Genomic DNA, 17,947 nt, shown 5'->3' with positions numbered 1-17,947 from the left:
CTCTTCTTAATTCTGGCACTCCCCTGCCAAGGGTCTTAGTAGAGCCTTGCTACGTATTACACAGAGCAAACTGTTCTGGTGACAACAACTTTTGAGCTCAGCTGTGCTCACATGTGGATCAAAGTGGGTTTTTCACTGTTACCGTCTTCAGCAGTAGTGGTGGTGAAGGACTGGTGTTTGGTGTTTGCCTCCTGTACCCACAGGGTCATAACATCTTTATTTTTGGTAGTGTTCTGACATTTGACAAAAAAAGAGGAAATGAGCCTTGCAAAGTAAGGGCTGTTCTTAAAAGAGCATGAAACTAAAACCACAAACTGCAGGTGACCAGCTACTCAGCTACTTCTCTTGTGATAGGGATACTTGCTGACACAGTGATTCCTTTACATTTTGATAAGTGGATTTTGCATTTCCCAAAAGGAAATGGGAAGAAAAAAACCCCCAAAATCACACATTGTTTAAAAAAAAAAAATAAAATCAGAACTACCCCATCTTTTTACCCCAGACTCCAAGTAAATGGCTGTGGCCTTCACATAAAAGATATAGAGCAGATTGTTTCATCAAAAGTAAACTACTGACTTTGGCATCAGTTTGAGAATTTTATTAAAACCATAGGTTTCCATTCTGTACAAAACTGAGGAGCTTCTTTAAAAAAAGTATTAACCACATAGGAAATAATGCAGTGTAAGTGGTTTGTTGATAATAATCTCTCTGAAAGCTATATACAGGATTAATACCACACAACTGTACTAATGTGCTGACTGTCAGCAACTTTAGCAATATATACAAACTACCTTTACACACATAAATATCTTATTTACAGCTAATAAATAACATCCAAAGCCAAATCATGTGTCCTCATGTACAAGACCCTTCACTACTTTGTATCCACGTTCTGTATGTGTTTGTATTTGATCCTGTATTAAGAGCACATCTGTTCAGACACCTCATTTCCAAAAAAAAGTAACTCTTAAGAGAAAATTGCAACAAAATGTGAAGTCTATAGGGAATATATCATTGTATTTATTTTTAGAGGTCTCAAATGCAGTGGCTCAATACTCAACCCCACCCTCAGTGACTCATCACATCTCTGCTATAGTTTAAGGGTTAGGAAATCAAATGTGAGCAATTTCAGAGTTATTAATATCCCAACATATTGCACTGTTTCAGACTTTTATCCCCAAATACACTAGCAGCCATGGCTGGGAAAAAAAAACCAAACCGTGCATATAAATGCATACACGTTGGTTTTCCTTGCAAGATCGAATGACATTGGAGAAATCACCACCTCCACACTGTCTTGCACATGCAGGAAAAGACTACAAAAGCCAGCATCAATTGCTCACGCTGCAGTTCTCCAAGTGTCTACCTTGAAGACCTTCTGCCTCCCCAGTACTTTGTTTATCTTCTAGAAAGCTAAAAACAGGGCTACTGAACCTTTCAGAGCACTAGAAAAAATTACGTGTTAAAGGGAATGCAGAATGCCTTCAAGATACCCATTTTTGGCAACTTGCAGGATGTCTAATTCAAGTGTTTTTCAAAGCATTCATTCTTGTGCATCACACAATCAGGCTCCTTTTAACTGTCACAGCTCCTGCTCCTTGCTGAATTCTACCTCATGTCAGAAAACTAAGCAGCTCCTAGGAACTAGCACTGTATCACAGTCAGGCACCAAACCAAGGTGGGTCACTGGCAGTCACAATTCCCGCATAAGGAAGCATGAGCATGCTTGTCACCTGTCAAGCAGTTTCACTTGCACTGAAGACTGCATACAGCAGCCACTCAGCTGCATGACTGACATTTGGTGTCAAAGAGCAGAGAAACTGTCACAGTTTTGGCACATGGGATGCAAGCAAGTAGTGGAGAAAATTTTTTTAAAAAAATAAAAATAAAAATCTGTTTCCTGCAGTTTCGGATAGCTCAATTTTCTTTGCAGCTCCTTATTCACAGTGTTAGAGGCTAGATATTTTCATTTTCAAGGAATGAAAGCACAGATGAAAAATTGAATGCCTGCACAGGACACTGGTATTGCTGTCTTCTCCTACAACTGCTACGTATTCCAGACTCAGCTGCATAGAAGTATATAGCTTAACAGATCATACCTACTGCTAAGCGGCACTGGCATCTACCCCCAGTAAAACACATTCATAACCACAAACTAGAAAATTCATCCCCATATCAAGTCAGTGCAGTGCCTAACACCTTCTGGTAATACAAAGGTGGTTTTTGATGAGAAACCTACTCATTTGCCAAACACACAAGACAGTGAAGTCTAGCCACTGAACTGTCTGAAAATTCAGCTAGCCAAGCCAAAAAACAACTTGTCCCATTTCAGAAGACTTCTGAAAAGAAAGAAAAGCCAGGTTTGGTTTTGCTTCTTTGCAATAAATACTAGAAAATTGCTATAGAACATCTTATGTCAAGAAACCTTGTCACAAGGCACCATGATTAAGCAAAATTACTTATTCCTTTCCAGCACTCAAGCCTTTGGCAAGTTGTTTTGTGGGTTTCTTGTTAACTATGTAGATAATGTATCTTTATGGTTAGTAACTCTGTATGCTGAGGCTTCCTTGCAAGAAGTCTCTTAAGATAGCTAGGAATAGCAGGCAAAAAAAGCCAGCAGTGGATAAATATTTCTATATATTTGGTTCTGAACATCCAGTCCATGGGGACGAACAGACTCTCTTCCTCCCCATTGTGGAAAATCTTCATTCTTGTCACTTAAGCAGATTCATGAGCAGAATTTTCTTTAGAGGCTTTCTTGGCTCTGTGGGGAAAAGACAGATAAGTTGAGGAAGAAGATGTAAAATACTTATTCCTTCTTGTCTTATCTTTGAAACTTAGGATTAAAAAAATACTACTTAACAGGGAAACAAGTTTTGTGATTGGACTTCTCCTGGCTGCTGCTTGATTTTACATATCAGATACACACAGAGCTCTCAAGGCCTCCCCAGGTCATTGTCCTGGAGTGAAGGTCTACACACATGCCTTTTTATCCATAACTAGATCTCTGTTTAGAAGCGTCCCCATGAGACCTTTCACACACAGCAATTGCACTAAAATAAATATAAACACTTCCCCAGCTCAAACTTTAGTGGATAAAGTCCAAATAAAGCTGGCCCCACATTTTAAAGTTTACTCTGGGTCAGAAAAATCATTGATTAAAAAATTGAAGTACATCAAAGGCTTTTAAACAATCTCCAGTCCAAGTCAGAGATGCAAATCTCAGAAAGTCACTCGCCTGACAGCTGCCAGCAGAAAGCAGCGCGCACCAAGAGCACACCTGTGTATGCTTGCTCAGCTTCTGTACTGGCATCTGAATCTGCTGCTGGCCAGTGAGGGAGAGTGGGCTCTGGACTGACTCAGTATGGGTGTTCAAATGTTCCTCAATTAAGGGTAAATGTAGGGCTTCTTTAGACAGAGGCACACTTTCCTCTTTTTGTTAGTGCCTGGCCTGTAAACCCTCCAACGGTCATTTGTACTTGGCCACCATATGAATGTGAGAGGCAATGACCAGTACTTGCTTTTCAGACATGCTAACAACCACACAAGGAGATGGTTAGCGGATAACCAAAGGGGGGGGGGGGAGGGGAGGGGGAGGGGGGCGGTGATTTAAGCTGCCACAGCAGCCACAAGCAAACCTCAGGTTAGTCTGAGCTGTGATGTGATTCTTCTGAAGCCTTGAGAGGACTACTGCCCAAGTCAACTAAATCAGGAAGTTTTTCTAGATCCTCCTGCTACCACTCAAGTTTCCCCCAAACCCAAAAATAACAGTGATCACTCATACCCTTCTCTCTTCTTGTTGATGGGCTGCTCCAAGCATTTCACGAATATTGCTGCTTCTTCTCCCTTACTGAGATGTGAGGTTCCATCTCGAGAACAGAACACCACCCTGTGGAATAAATATTGCACAATCATATGGCTGAGCCAGATGTCTCTTTTTAACTGCAGGGACAGGACTGGTGCTTGGAAGCAGTCTTTATACTTTGCCATGTGGGGCACTACTACCTCACAAGCCTGTGAGAAAGTTATTTTTAAAAGAATTTTGTGACAAAAGAAACACTGAGCAAGAAAAACTGGTGAACGCATTATGCGTGGACCTCAAACTGCAGCCGTAACTTTTGCTGGTACTTTGCGTAAAATCTTCTTGTGGCTAAGGGAGCAGCAACTCCATCTCAAAGTCTCTGGATCTTTATTTACACAAGTCCTTGTGTGACTTTTGTCAGGTGAGTGATCTTGGAAGAAACCCTTACTCCCTCAAATGTTTGCAAACAAAACAGGTTGCCAATTCCAGCAAACCTGAGCAGTCACTTTTCTATTTATCAGTACTTTCCCCACCCCTATATTTGTTCAGCTCTGATAACTGTTCTTTGATCAAGTGACTGCCTTGTTTATTCAAGGGAGGAACATGTTATTCACAATACTGTACACAGGACATGCATACCCTGTTCCAGGTCCATTTTTCTAACAGATCTTACATCTAGTGCACATAAGTATTTAAAAAAATTTGGGTCAAAGCAGTTCTGTTCAGATTTTGCTGTTTTAACATTCATGCTTTAGCAATGTCCTGCAACAGTCATGTATTTCAGTTTTTACCCACCATTCAGGTATTCAAACCCCAAGAAAAATCCAGCTTAACAAAGCCATGATTTCTTGTGCAAATGCACTTTTGGAAGGCTTTCTAAAAATCTCCTTTTAAGCATACTCTTCACAAGAAAACCTATGTAAATGCTCAGCAAGAGAAAGGAAGAGAGTAACTGCAAATACAATCAGAGATGCTGGTTCATGGAGATCCTCTCCTGCATATTGTAACTACCCTGAGGCATATGAAACAGTGGCATGCAAATTAGTTCTGTGGGAGTAAAACTACAGATTGCAGATCCCAGTGAAAGCAAGTAACTGAACCTGGCTGACATAAAAATGCTGGTTTGGTGCCACTGGAGCCCTTATTATCAGTGCTGCACCCATTTATAACTGCTTTCTGTGCTTTGTCCTGCCCTGCAAGCTACCAGGAATCAGGAAACACTGTCAATTATAACCAATACAGCTTATAACAATCAAAATTACTTTTTCTGAGTTTCTCCTGATTTCACTCTGACTCTCTGGATGTCAAATGTAAAAGGAGTCCACCAGTCTGACCAGCTGAAGAAAGTGTCTTTCTCCCACTGCAGTTTCAGCATAAGCAGGTCACCAATGTCCACCTCTGTGTAAATCAGGAAGGAGAAGGTCTTGTTTGAGGAGACTTCAGGCCTGCGGGGAGGGGAATAAGGAAAAAAAAACAACAAAAAAATGGAAACTGTTGGACAGAAAGAAAATTAAGGCAAAACAGAACCAAGACTTCATGCACTTCAGAGAAGAAGGAAGCAACCTTCCACATAGTTCTGATGGATGGAATAAGGGGTAAAAAACCACCTTGAGCTTTTGTACAGGCACAAGGAAAGCTTTCCACAGAAAGGCTGGTAAAAATCCTGGGACAGACTGCCATGCAAGCGGTGTCTTTTCGAGCACTCATGGCTCTCAGAGAAGCCAGACAAGCACTAGCCAGAACAACTTAGGTTCCTCAGAGTAGAAGACAGACTTTGGTGCTTTCCAGCCCCATTCCCTGCCAGCCCATGTGCAGGGATGCAAGCAGAGTTCTACTTATTTGCAGAGCTGTGGAAGCAGATCTCACATCTCCCTTTGCTTCTGCACTTGATGCCTTCAGACCCAGACAACAACTACAGGTTACAGTCTGCTTTTCAGAAGCTTAACTCAGCCATGTTCAGCTGGAACATGGCTTAAAGACAGTGAAAAGCAAAAGAAACAAGAAATGTGCCACATCAGATAAAAATCTTATTAGGCTGAACCACATGTCAGAATTCACATTTCTATATTTCAGATCTCTGATCAAGAACAGCTCCTATAGAGCTTAGATCATTAGCTTTAGCAGTGGATACACTCCCTTGATCAAGGACAAGGGCACATTCTGGGACCCTGTAAGCTAGAGCAAGTTTTTCAGCTGGGGCTGTAAGAAATTTAGGCAGACTCAACAGTGCGTTGTAGTTGTTTCTGTAGCTACTCACAGTGTGAAAGCAATGTTCTCACTCTCATCTAGAGTGCCATAGAGAGAGATCAGGAATGGCTGGTTTGTCTTGGTCGTATTAGTCTTTCCAAAGAAATGGATCTTGACCTGGTAATGAAAGACTGGAAGAACACAAAAGAAAGAAGGCCATTAGGAAAAAAATCAACCTCTGAAGAGACTGCTGGTGACAAAGCCACGTAAAAACCCCCGTGTAAACCTAGGCTAGACTATGCCAACATCACTAAACTGAGGAGTTTAGCTCCCTGCAGGTACCTAGGACATTATCTACGTGAAGAGGTAAAGATTAGGATGCAAGGCAATCACAGTTAAAAAACACCTTTGCAGTTCTTGCAACTGAAGTCTGCATTTAAGTGGACTGCCACTATTATAACCCCAGAGTCTGCAGTATCACCTTCAAACCTGTTATAAATGTGTAAGACTTGCTGTCCTTGACTTGAAACAAATGAGTTCTGTCCTCCTCATACAGGAGCCTTAGCGAAAAAAAAATTCAACCCACTGACACTTGCAGATTAAGCACCAAACGCCAACAAATCTCTAGACTTGCAGCTGTTCTAACACTGCAGGAATATGCCCTCTGATTCTGGTCTATGACACAATGCATGCGATGACCATACCATGTGGTACAGTTATTTTTTTCCTGCCTAGCTTTAAAAGTAGTAAAATCCAACTCAGAAGCTATTTCCCTAGCTCAAAGCCTTCCAGTTCTTTCAGGCAGCATCCTTCTCAGACCTACCACCGTGGCAACAGGAATCAAAAGTGCTGTGATATTTTAACATGGGCTGGTGCCCCCCTGGCAAGGGTACTACAAAAAGCTAAGTCTGATGGTTGCACATCTTTAAAGCTGTGGCTCATCAGGCTGAGCTCTGCTATTTCCCCAGCAGCAGGAAAATAAAAATCATTTGGTTGAAAAATACTGAAAAAAATTTCAAGACTTAGTTGTTCCAAGAAGCCAGGCTGCGGAGCAAATCTTAATTTTGCTACTTAGAAACTTGTTACAGACATCACCCTTTATTCTATCCTCTTACCTCTGTCTTACTGTGAGTAAGATGACGCTAGTTCTTCTGTGATGGTGCTTCACACCAAACTGCAGGCAAGCTTCACCCCTGCTCACCATAGGCACCAAAGCAGCAATATTGTCACCTGCAGCACACACCCATCCTGACACACAACTAAGCAAAAAAGTACCAGCCTTGCTCACCAGTAAGCAAGCAGGACCTACCTTTATAAGGCATCTGAGCACGGGTCTTCAAGTACATTTTGGTGTTTCTCTTTGTTCTCACTCTGTTGACCTTGTAACCCAAATTATTGCAGCGGTTCTTCCGACAGCTGAGGCAGAGACCCTTCTCAAAGGCCTCCTTTGTGTTGCAGCGGTAGGCCATGCTGGGCTTTTCTTCATAGAGGAGGGAGTCAATGAAAAGGTGGATGGATCGTTCATGGGAGCATTTTACCAGCTGGTCCACATCTTGAAAAAATGAAAATGTGTAATATTTATACACACATGCATATAATGATATAAATCCCTAAGCAGGCACAATCCACTATGCCAGAGCTGGACTTCATAGGATGACTTTAAAAACACTTAAAAGATCGAGTTCCTGTGCCTCTCAGAGATCATTGCTTGCAGGAAGCCTGCAGACTATTGAAGATCTCCCTTTGGATGTTACACTATTGCACAGCAGTCTCACCTGCAAAGCCTTTTTCAGCGATCAGACGGAGTGCTTCTCCTAAGTTGCAACCTGGCTGGAAACCTCCACCATTAGGATAAATATCAATGTGTCCAACAGGCTTCTGGATCCCAATGCTGCGGTCTGGAGAGCCTCGAGTGTAAGTGTGTAGAACATCTACAAAGTCAGCATCATCTGGTGAGAGGCGGATGAGGGCATCGGCATATTCAAAGGTAGGACCAGCTGGATCCAGCCCTTTATGGGGCAAACCACAAAGAAAAACTTAAGATTACTATCTGCCAAAGACACTGATCACAAATGCCAAACAGCTACCACATTGGGCTGCAGTATTGCAGATGGTGTTGGTGTCACTGCAGGCATTACAGTGGGATCATTTCTAGTAGCATTCATGTGTACAGGAGAATCAAATACACTACCTTGAAAAGCTGTCACGGTTTAAAAAATGAGGTGTATGTAAACATGTAAAGAAGCAGAGCTAGCTTCCTCACAGCTGTAACATTTACAGTGGAAAGAAGAAACAAGGTACTAAATATTTTCTAAGTGTCTTCCTCTCTTGTCAAGAATTGCAAAATTTCTATCTGAAGTGTGGAAAATGTCTTGCTGCTAACTCCCTGCTAGGGGAACAGGTGGGAAACAAACAAGAGCTTCACTGTCTACATGCCTAAGGGGGAGGGGATTATTATGGTGAACTGTCAAGCTGCAGCAACACTGACATCAAAAACAGCCAGAACTACTCTGCCAGTGATAGAGTACTCTCTCTTGGAGCCAGACAAGAGCTTGAGAGATGGCTGAGGGCAAAGCTGAAGGGACATGTCTTTTCTGCAGTCCTCAGCCAGGGTTAGGCACCTGGGCTGCCCACCCCTGGTTAGCCTCACCCAGTCTGAGCTGCCTCCCTCTTTACTGTGAGTACCTGACCACATGGTAAAGGTCCCACAGCAATGAGTTCTGCAGGAGGATCTACCTCCTGTTCTTTTTGAAACAGCTCCCATCAGCTGCAAGGGATGACTGCCTGGGTTGAAGACAACCACCTGAAGTTCTCATGCTGCAAGAGATACTGTGTCCTTCCCCAAGCCATTCAGGGATTTGGACATTTGGCCAGTCTCAGTTACATTTCCCCAGATAGTCACTTTTCACAGCCAATGAATCCCTGCCTACTCACTCATTCTTTGTGCAGAAGCAGATCAAGGCTTCTCACCCGTCACCTTTGCTGTTCTCTTCTGAACCTTTTCCAGTTCTACTACACAAATACCAGCCCTGCTGATTTAATAAAGCATGAACAGATAACCTAGGCACTGCTGAAAAGCCAAAGTTATTCCAGTGATTTTCCAGAGGAACATAGTATTTCAGCATGCAAGAGACAGAACTCTCCACTCTACAACCACAGGTGTTCTTACCAGTAATTCTGTTCACCTTCTTCTTGGTCAGGCTCCCAGCAATCCCAGCAGCATGTGCACCTAGACTGTACCCCAGCAAGTGGACATTGTTGAGAGGATAATTGAATTGCTCCTGCAGAAGAGAGCAATTTATTTAAAGTTTGAAGTCAAATAGGAAAACATTAGCAGACACAAAGGAAAATGTTTTGTAAACACTGGGATTTCTTTGAGCCACAAATAACAGAAGGAACACTAAATACAATTAACACAATTTTATGGCATACTAGGTCACTTGAGTTAGTTAAGAAAAAAAATCTAAGCAGAGAGGAATGCAAAATGAAGGACAGACCATAGGGCTGTGTATATTGAAGGTTTTCCACCACCCCCTCCTCACCAGTTTCAGTTCTAAGTATTTCCCAAAGGCAGGGCAGACTTTGTTTCTCAAGGGCTGGCTGCTGCATAATATATGGCAAGGGTCCTCACACTTTTTAACCAGGGGCCGGCGCGGATGCAGTGGCAGGCAGCCATCTGTGGCTGCTTGGTTCCCCCCCCAACCCCCAGTGGGGGGGGCAGGGGGGTCTGTAAATACCGGGGGCCGGATTGAGGACCCTGGGGGGCCGTATCCGGCCCGCAAGCCGTAGTTTGAGGACCCCTGATATATAGGGCTGTGTCTTTCATAGTTGCAGAACCTTCTGAAATACTGTGGACTCACAGGGCTCCACAGTCCACAAGATGAAGTTTCTGGAATGCACTGTAAGAGGCCTCCTTGCATTAAGAGAGAACTATTACAATAAAGCTGGGATTTTACTAGTCCAACAAAAGCACTGTCTGCAACAGCTTAATTCCATCTACCCAATAGGAGATGGTTAACACAGCTGCATCATTGCTGTTTTGTCTCCGACATCATTATGTAAAATGTGAGACATGTGACTACATGTCTTACCTCCATCCAGTCAATAAACATAGCAACATCCTTTCCCACCAGCTTAGTGTATGCAGCGGACACTGGGTAGTGCTGCTGAGCTCGAATTAGCCAGTCCACCACAATGACGTTTGAATCGGGTTCTCTCTTGTACAGAGCATCCACCAGCTTCGGGACCCAACTTTCATACATTCCTGTCACCTGTGGGGGTTTTTTTAATTAAAAAAAGATGTCTTAATATTATCCGTGGTGTGTAGACACCTTAGCTGATGTACCTAGCACAGCATAGTTTATCAGGAGTGTGGTTAAAGGGAGATTCCTCCCCTTTCTTCTTACCGTCCACCCATGGATCACCACAAAGGTTTTACTGGTATGGTTGAAGTTGCACTGTGCCAGGCTGTCCACCTGCCCAGGAACCAGGTAGCAGACATCCTCATCGGGCTCTGCAGGCGTCCGTAAGGAGAACTTGCTCTCAATTCCCTCAAAACTGGTCTCGGCTTCTGCTATGAAAAAGCACAGGAAACGTGCATCAGTGTTTTAGGAATATTAGGACAAACAGTTCAGAAGCTACAATGTTGGAGAGGTATCAGGATTGGCCAAGAAATGGGGCATGTGTTTTTCATTTCATACAGCACTCCTTTTGTGACAAAACAGCCACCATGCAAAGATGGAATCAAAGAGTGAAAATCGTTTGCCCTCCAAGATCCTGCTAAAGCAGTGAGAATCTGGCCAGCTGTCAGAGAGGTATGAATTCCTTTTAGGAGTCACTATTTTCCCCATTATGTTATTAACAGGAAACCAATATAAACAGGTATATTTATAGATATATACATACAATTAAACAGGAAATTACCACAGTTCAGGACAGTCATAGACAGTATATGCAGGAAAGCAGCAAGTTCCTACCATACTATTACATATTTCTGTGGTGCATCTTCCACAACACCAATAATCACTGCCAAAGGCGGCTCTTTATAGTACACAGTAGTTGCAGTGGATTAAAAATAAGAGCTGCAAACTCACCACTGTTTTACAAAATGCTAGTTTTAACTTTTCACCAACAAACAGCAAGTGAGAACATCAGACACCCATTATGGAAACTGCACTAGCAAAGCACAAGCCTGTATTTTGAAGGCAGTATTTTTTCAGACCATCTGATAAGCAACACTGCAGAAAAAAAAAATCTTCCTCAGCCTGTTTTGAATCCAGGGGCTGGGGAAGATCATGTACTGGTGGTAATAAAGCATGTGATGGCCTGAAAAGATCACTTGGAGAACTCTCTCCATCTTCAAAACAAAAATTTTCCTTTTGTTCCTGCCAAGGCTTCATGCTTACCATTTCCTTTGTCTGGAAAGAAACTTAAATACCTCCTCTTTTTACATCTGATTCAACACTTAATTACCTCTATATCCAACAGACCCTGTAATTAACTGTGGACTTAAAACTTCAATGCTTTTTGAAAACCAAGCCTTACTTTGGCAACTTGCATTCAGCAAATATTGATTGCCTGTTTTCCAAGTGCAGCTGAAATCAGACCAACTCTGCTTTCTTCAGTGTTGTTTCCTGGCATCATGACTACGAAGCTTTCACAAACTCCTAAACGCACATTAATGAATGGCTCCAAGCCACTGTAGGGAATGCAAAGGGACACAGTGAGGAGGACCTGATGACATGCAAAAGAGATTTCCACTCCTTTTCTTTTGCCCGTTGCTGAACAAGTTTTCTATGATAACTGGTAGATTTGTATTTCTCCATAAAGTTGTGCTGCATCACCCAGAGGCAACAAATATAATGAACTTTTTTTTCCCCCCTAAAACTTATTTTTCCTGGTCTTCTCATTCAAGCTACCATACTCAGCAGGACACTGACTCAGGCTCAACCTCACTTTGCCCTCAGGTAGCTGTATAAAATCTGGGAGGTTCCTGCTGTGCCTGAGGGGCCACAGAAACCAGAGTCTAACCTCTTCCATGAGATGTGAAACAGGCTGGCAACAAAGGCTCACATGCAAGCCTCAGAGAGACTGCCGACATCCGAAATCAACAGCTTAACTTTGCCCAAGCTCATCAGGGCTTCTCACCTGCTGAAAGCAAGGCACATGCAGGCAGGTAACAAGAACCGCTGGCTGAACAGAGGCAGTGCTCAGCTTTAGGTTTTGACCTTGACTGCACTAGGCTGGTTAGCTAGCTAAACCTGGATAACTACACTGACGGCCCCCTTCCCCCTAAAGAAGGGGATAAAGTTCATTCACATAATGGTGAATATAAGACTTTACCTACTGAAACCAAAATCTACCAAACTAACCAAATGCTGATCTTTCTCAGAAGCTGCCCCTTTCTTGTATTTTTACACTCAAAACATCATTTTCTCACAGAGACCACACAAAAACTCTTTCTGGAACAAATCTTTACTCTTTCACTGTTTACTTCTAAGCCAGAAAACATCCCAAAGGCCAACTGGTTAGGTACCAACTGTAACTTTTCACTCAGCAGTGAGTTAGTAAAACCTTGACAGGACCAGGAACAACTTTCAGCGGCAAGGCATACAATGCAAGGACTTCCAATTATGATCATTCCCGCCCCGCACAGGAAGGCTAACAAGAATAGTCCACCTGCTCACAAGTTAATAGTGCTTCCTTTCATACTTGGATATCATTTCCTTTCTGAATTAAACCTATCTGATAATCAGCCAAAATCTGAATGAAACGGATACCCTGTCTTGCAGTGTGTTTTCAATTACAAACACATGCTAGAATTTGCATGTAAGTTCAGCCTGCATTGCTTTTGGAAATAAGCTTGCAATAAATTAAATTTATAATTTTAAGTGCACCGCACTTAAAGGTGCACTTAGAAAAGTTGCAATACAGTGGCACCTAACACTGAAGATGTGCACAGTGCTTCTCAAATATTTGTGCCTAAAAATTTTTGGGTGGGATTTGAAGACATCGGAGCCCTCAGATGCAGTCACCACCAGGAAACAAGCAGCTGCAGAGCAACAGCCCAGGAGTTTGAGAAATGGCAGGAGGCCACTCTGCTCATTTAGTTATGTTATACGAGAAAAAGTCAGAATAAATTATTATTAGCATATTTACAGTCACACAAAGTATTGCCTAGTCCAGTGTCCACATATGCTCAATTTTCATCAGCAAGATACCCTCTGGATGAGGGAAGTGTGTGGGGTAGGATTTGTTACCTACTTATTAATGATACACTCATTCAGAAGCTATCCCCAAAATTTTCCAGAGTTTGGCTTCGCAGATTCTGTATGACTTAGAGCATAAGATAACTTGTCTACACCTCAGGTTGTGCTACACACAAGCTGCAGTGCCACATCATTTCCCACCTTCTGTAGATCACATTTTCCACACATATGGACATCTGTATGTATCATGCTTTAAACTGCAGCAGAAACACTACAAAACATATCACTTCAGAAAACCAGCATTTCCCACTTCTACTCTTGTACCTCATGAAGTACCTTGGTCTATTTAAAAAAATTATTCAGAACCAGACCTTTGTCACAGACCTTTTCCTCATGAAGTGAGAGATCTCCTTGAATCATGCTCTAGCTGAGCTAGACACACTATTGGGTCTCATTCTCACAGCCTTACACAAAGCCAAAGAAATGCAGTCAATGTACAGATTCACCACTGGTTAGTTACAACATGTTTTAACCGAAATTAATTAAACCAGGGAGAACCCAGAAATGGGGAGTCTTCAGCATGCTTCTGAAAGGTGGATGGAAGTTTACCTGAATTTGCATCAGGTTTTACATAACGTAGATATAGAAATTAGATAAATCTATATGCATCATTACTGAGACACTGGAATAGTTTTTAGTGACAAGAATTAAAGTCTGAACACTAATGCATAGAATGCATTTCTAAACAAGGCCTTGAAGAGAAACAGACCTGGAGATAAAAATGCATAGACAAAAAAATCCATGCTTTTGCTAAAAACCACATTTTCCCAGGCTTAGTTCAGCAGATGTATAAAGGCACGTGTTCCATATTGCAGAAACTTTACCCATACAAGGACCTGCTACAAAAGTTTTCTGGCCACTGCCACGTGCTTGCAGTTAACAAGGTGACCAACAAAGGGTTTATTCAGGGAACTGAAGAGCGAGTGGAATTAAGAATGAAACCACCAATTTCAGGTCAGAGTTGTCTTTTCTAAGAGCCTACAAACTCCCATCATTTGGTCACGCCTTGCAAAATTTCTGATCCTTTTCTTACACCTCCACTTCAATAATCTTAGCTTTCGTATTTTAAAGACTTTGTCCTGTATGTCAAGCAATACCAAGTATCTTAGAACTCCCAAGAAGCACAAGAAAAAAAGCTTAGAAACTGGGAAAAATTAGTAGTTTCATTTTCCTGTTCAAACCTTGTGACACTTTGGACTTACAATTTGTAGAACTCCATTCAGTTAGGGACTCCTATCGATTTTGCAAGCATCCCACTACCTTTAACCATTCTGACACAGTACAAATACAAGTTTACATACTAATTAAGAGAACTCAGCTTCAAGGCTGCTTCATGGAAGCTCAAGGCAACCTGGCAACTGATTTTGGTGAAGAAAACTGTTTATCACTGGTCAGCTGGGTGGAGAATGTGAGTATTGAGGAAGTAACAGCATCTGGAATATAAATCAAAAGTTAAACTGCCCACATCAGATACAGGATGCCAGTAATAGTAACAATGCGTTTGCCAGAATCAGCGCACCTGACTATGGTTTTGGAAAAGGTAATCTTTGATAAACAACAGTTTCCTAGCATTATGTACACAGAAATGGAGATACTGTTAGCTAAGTGCAAAGATCATTAGAAATTATACAGCTAGACCGTGTAAACTCAAGCCCACACTGAAATGCACACACACAAATATGCACTGGAGCCAGCATCTGCACATAACATCAAACATTTAAATAACCAGCTGGAGTTAACGGGAGTAACTCTTCCCTCAGCTGATGACCAACATTAGGATCATCACTCACACTGAATTCCTAAACGAGTTCTGAAGCAAACTGGTGGTCAGATGAAATAAAGGGGTTGTATTATAGAAATTATTATCATTTCATTTGATCTACACTATAAGTTGAAAAACAGACAGTGTACTATGTGTTGCAAGCCCATGAAATCTACCCCACAAGTCAGGTTACTGTAAAGAAATTACAACTTCAAGTTTATTTATGTATTCCTTAATGGCAGAGCCCTGAGAGTACCTTCTCCTTTACTTCCCAGGCAGAGTCAACAGAAAGAGCAACACTTCTGAAAAGCATCTGGGCCCAAGCTGAGATGCTGAGCAGCTTCTCCCAAGTCCTGCAGCTGGCAAAACAAGGGCAAACTGCTGTTCTTGCACTGTGCACACAAGTGCTCACCCCTCTCTAAGGCACTCCCTGTCAAATAAACCCTTACTCAGCTGCAGCTGGGAGGCTTGTAACTCAATCCAGCAGAGCTCTTGCCATCCATCAGTCCCTCTGGGATATCCGGAATTAGCCCAAGACAATAAAATGCAATCAGTCACCCTTTGCAGTAATATAGAGGAAAAGATGCCTGAGAAAGCTGTACCAAGCAAGTACTTCCTGCACAGGAGACATTCCAGCAAACTTTTAGGTGTGCTAGTGCTCATGTTATTCTCTAGCACAGTTTTGATGCCTGACAGCCTCACCTCTAAGCCTTCTAAGAAATGCATTTTTTCTGGAAAGGCCATGCCACAGCTGCCCTGGTAGGTCTATCCCAAACACCACCATAGCAAAAGTCAGCAGCTAACATCACACAAGAGTTTAACTCTGCTGTAACTCCCAATTGTGGATTTACACTGGCAGAAATAGAGATCAGAATGTATTCCTAGTAATGTTTTTATCTTTTCCTGGAACACCAGTGCTCCCTCCACCTAGAATATCTCTGCCCGTGTTGTTTGTTAAATACTCTGGATTCCTGGCGGACTGGATCATGAATTTTCCATGATTTCAAAACATCTTTTCACGGTGGTGTGCAAGACAGTGTGGGACTGAAGGCTTGGACAGCTTTAGGATGGTCGCACAACCTGTTTTCATATAACCTGTTCCTAGGGAGAAATAATGGAATCATTAGTAAGTCTGTAGAAAATCACTTCCTACAGAGATGAAAGCTTCTTCTGGGAAGATAGTTATTTTACTGTATGAAACTTCAATACTTTGATGAAAACTGCTTTTGATTGCCATGATGGCATAAGATTGGATTCAAAGAAAGAATACATTCTTTGGCTGTGCCCTAGCACCCCATCCGCTTACTTTTGAACACTTCCCTTCAGCTTCCTTGTACACAAAGGAAGTAACAAAGGCATCTGCAGTGAAAAAAACAGCAGTTTCCACATTCCATTTTAGTACCACACAGTAGCTCTAAGAGCTACAGCCACATTTTCTTCTAAGGCTGTAGACTTTTAAGGACAATCGTGAGAGATTAGTGTAAGAAAGTAAGGCTGTGATAGGGCACTGCTAGCCTAAGTTTGAGGAGTAGTGGCTTCCTAGAACTACTGTCTTTGCTTATTAAAGCTCCAGTCATGTTGTGATGAACCAAGAGAGCATTAGTGAACATCTAGTAGTCAACATTCACACCTGGTCCACTTCTTCTACCCTGGAGGGTGGCTATGCACAAACACAGGTACAACATTCACACCTGGTCCACTTCTTCTAGCCTGGAGGGTGGCTATGCACAAACACAGGTACAACAGGTTATGTGCAAGTACAATCACATGTATATATACAGACACTGTGAGAGTACACCCCTCTGTCTACTTTTCCCTCAGTGAATTCTTCTGCATTAAAGGCATTATCTACAGCCCAAACACATCATCATGACACTGACGAAACTCAGCCTTGCCTCTGACAATTCAGACCAAGGACCGTTGGAAGCTGGGATGCAGGACTCCCATGGGATGGGGCGGGTGCCATGCAGAACAGAGGGTCCTAGCCCTGCGGTAAGCCGAAGGACGCTACCGTGCTGCCACCGCCGTGCCAGTCCACCTGCGGCAAGGGACACTTGGAAGCCACCTTGCACCTGGGGAAGAAAACACATCCCAAAACTCCACAGCCTGTGCCATCAGCCCGGCAGCTTGTGCCTTCGATCCCGGTAGGGAATCGGCTCCAGCTCTGTCCTAACAGAATACAGGTCCCCCCAGCATCGCTCTCCCCGCGCCTTCCGAGGACAGCTCACGCCACCCAGGTCCCGCGGCAGCCCTAGCACCCCGGGAGAGCCCTGCAAGTTGCAAACGCCCCCTTTCCCGCCACGCCGGCGACATTCCCCCTACACACACCCCCCACCAAACGCAACAGGCGTGCCCGGCAGCCCCGCCGCGCCGCGGGCCCTGCGCGGTCCGCGCTATGCTCCCCGCCGGGCCGCGAACTTACCGCCGGCGGCGGCCGCCGCACCCACAGCAGCCGCCCAACGCAGGCAGAGGCAGACGGCAGCCAGAAACGCCTTCCTCCCCATCGCGCCTTCCCTCGCCCTGCGCTCGGCCGCGGCGCAAAAGTAAAATAAAATTAAGGAAAAAAAAAAAGGGGGGGGGGGGGGCGTCAGAAAGAAAATACTGCTGCAGCGCAAAACAATAACGCGACGGCAATGAACCACTCTGGCAACAGCCCGCGCTAGCACGACGACCCACCCACCCAATGCCACTGCCGCGCCCTCCACGGGCCCTTATGTCCCCGCCAATATGCAAATATGCAAATGAGCCCCCACACCTATTGGGCGCGCGCGGCGGGGCGGGGCTGGCCGGGGGGGCCGCGCTGCTCCGCGGGGGCGCCGCGGTCCCGGTCAGCCCGCGTGCGGCGCGGCCCTCGGCAGGGCGTCACCCAGGGGTAACCACGGCCGGGCCCGGCTCGGGCGAGACCCAGGAGCTCGGGCAGCTGGCATC

The 17,947-nt window shown here is 43.7% G+C and overlaps 1 protein-coding gene across 2 annotated transcripts; it reads right to left on the bottom strand.

Moving 5' to 3' along the window:
* Positions 1 to 583: 583 nt before the first annotated feature.
* Positions 584 to 17,709, bottom strand: LPL (lipoprotein lipase). Of its 2 annotated transcripts, none has more exons than XM_055699262.1 (10): positions 17,442 to 17,709; positions 10,396 to 10,559; positions 10,081 to 10,260; positions 9,159 to 9,270; positions 7,765 to 7,998; positions 7,299 to 7,541; positions 6,060 to 6,180; positions 5,065 to 5,247; positions 3,785 to 3,889; positions 584 to 2,764 (listed from the first exon to the last, which is right to left on the bottom strand). In XM_055699262.1, the coding sequence occupies exons 1-10, from the start codon at positions 17,521 to 17,523 to the stop codon at positions 2,719 to 2,721; spliced, it is 1,470 nt and encodes a 489-aa protein (XP_055555237.1). In that variant the 5' UTR covers positions 17,524 to 17,709; the 3' UTR covers positions 584 to 2,718. The 2 variants fall into 2 exon arrangements, with proteins under 2 accessions (XP_055555237.1, XP_055555238.1); XM_055699263.1 differs by having other exon boundaries at positions 10,396 to 10,556.
* Between the last annotated feature and the right edge of the window lie 238 nt (positions 17,710 to 17,947).

Source organism: Falco cherrug, chromosome Z (assembly GCF_023634085.1).
Source record: "Falco cherrug isolate bFalChe1 chromosome Z, bFalChe1.pri, whole genome shotgun sequence".
NCBI lineage: Eukaryota > Metazoa > Chordata > Aves > Falconiformes > Falconidae > Falco > Falco cherrug.
The sequence above is the reverse complement of the archived record's forward strand: the minus strand, read 5'-3'. Positions and strand labels throughout refer to the sequence as shown.

Coding starts and splice junctions, on each gene's coding strand:
- LPL (XM_055699262.1), bottom strand. CDS start 17,523: ATGGGGAGGAAGGCGTTTCTGGCTGCCGTCTGCCTCTGCCTGCGTTGG. Junction 7,999..9,158: donor GAAGGTGAACAGAATTACTG/GTAAGAACACCT, acceptor TGCCCCATAAAG/GGCTGGATCCAGCTGGTCCT. Junction 3,890..5,064: donor TCAGGAGAAACTCAGAAAAA/GTAATTTTGATT, acceptor TTTATTCCACAG/GGTGGTGTTCTGTTCTCGAG.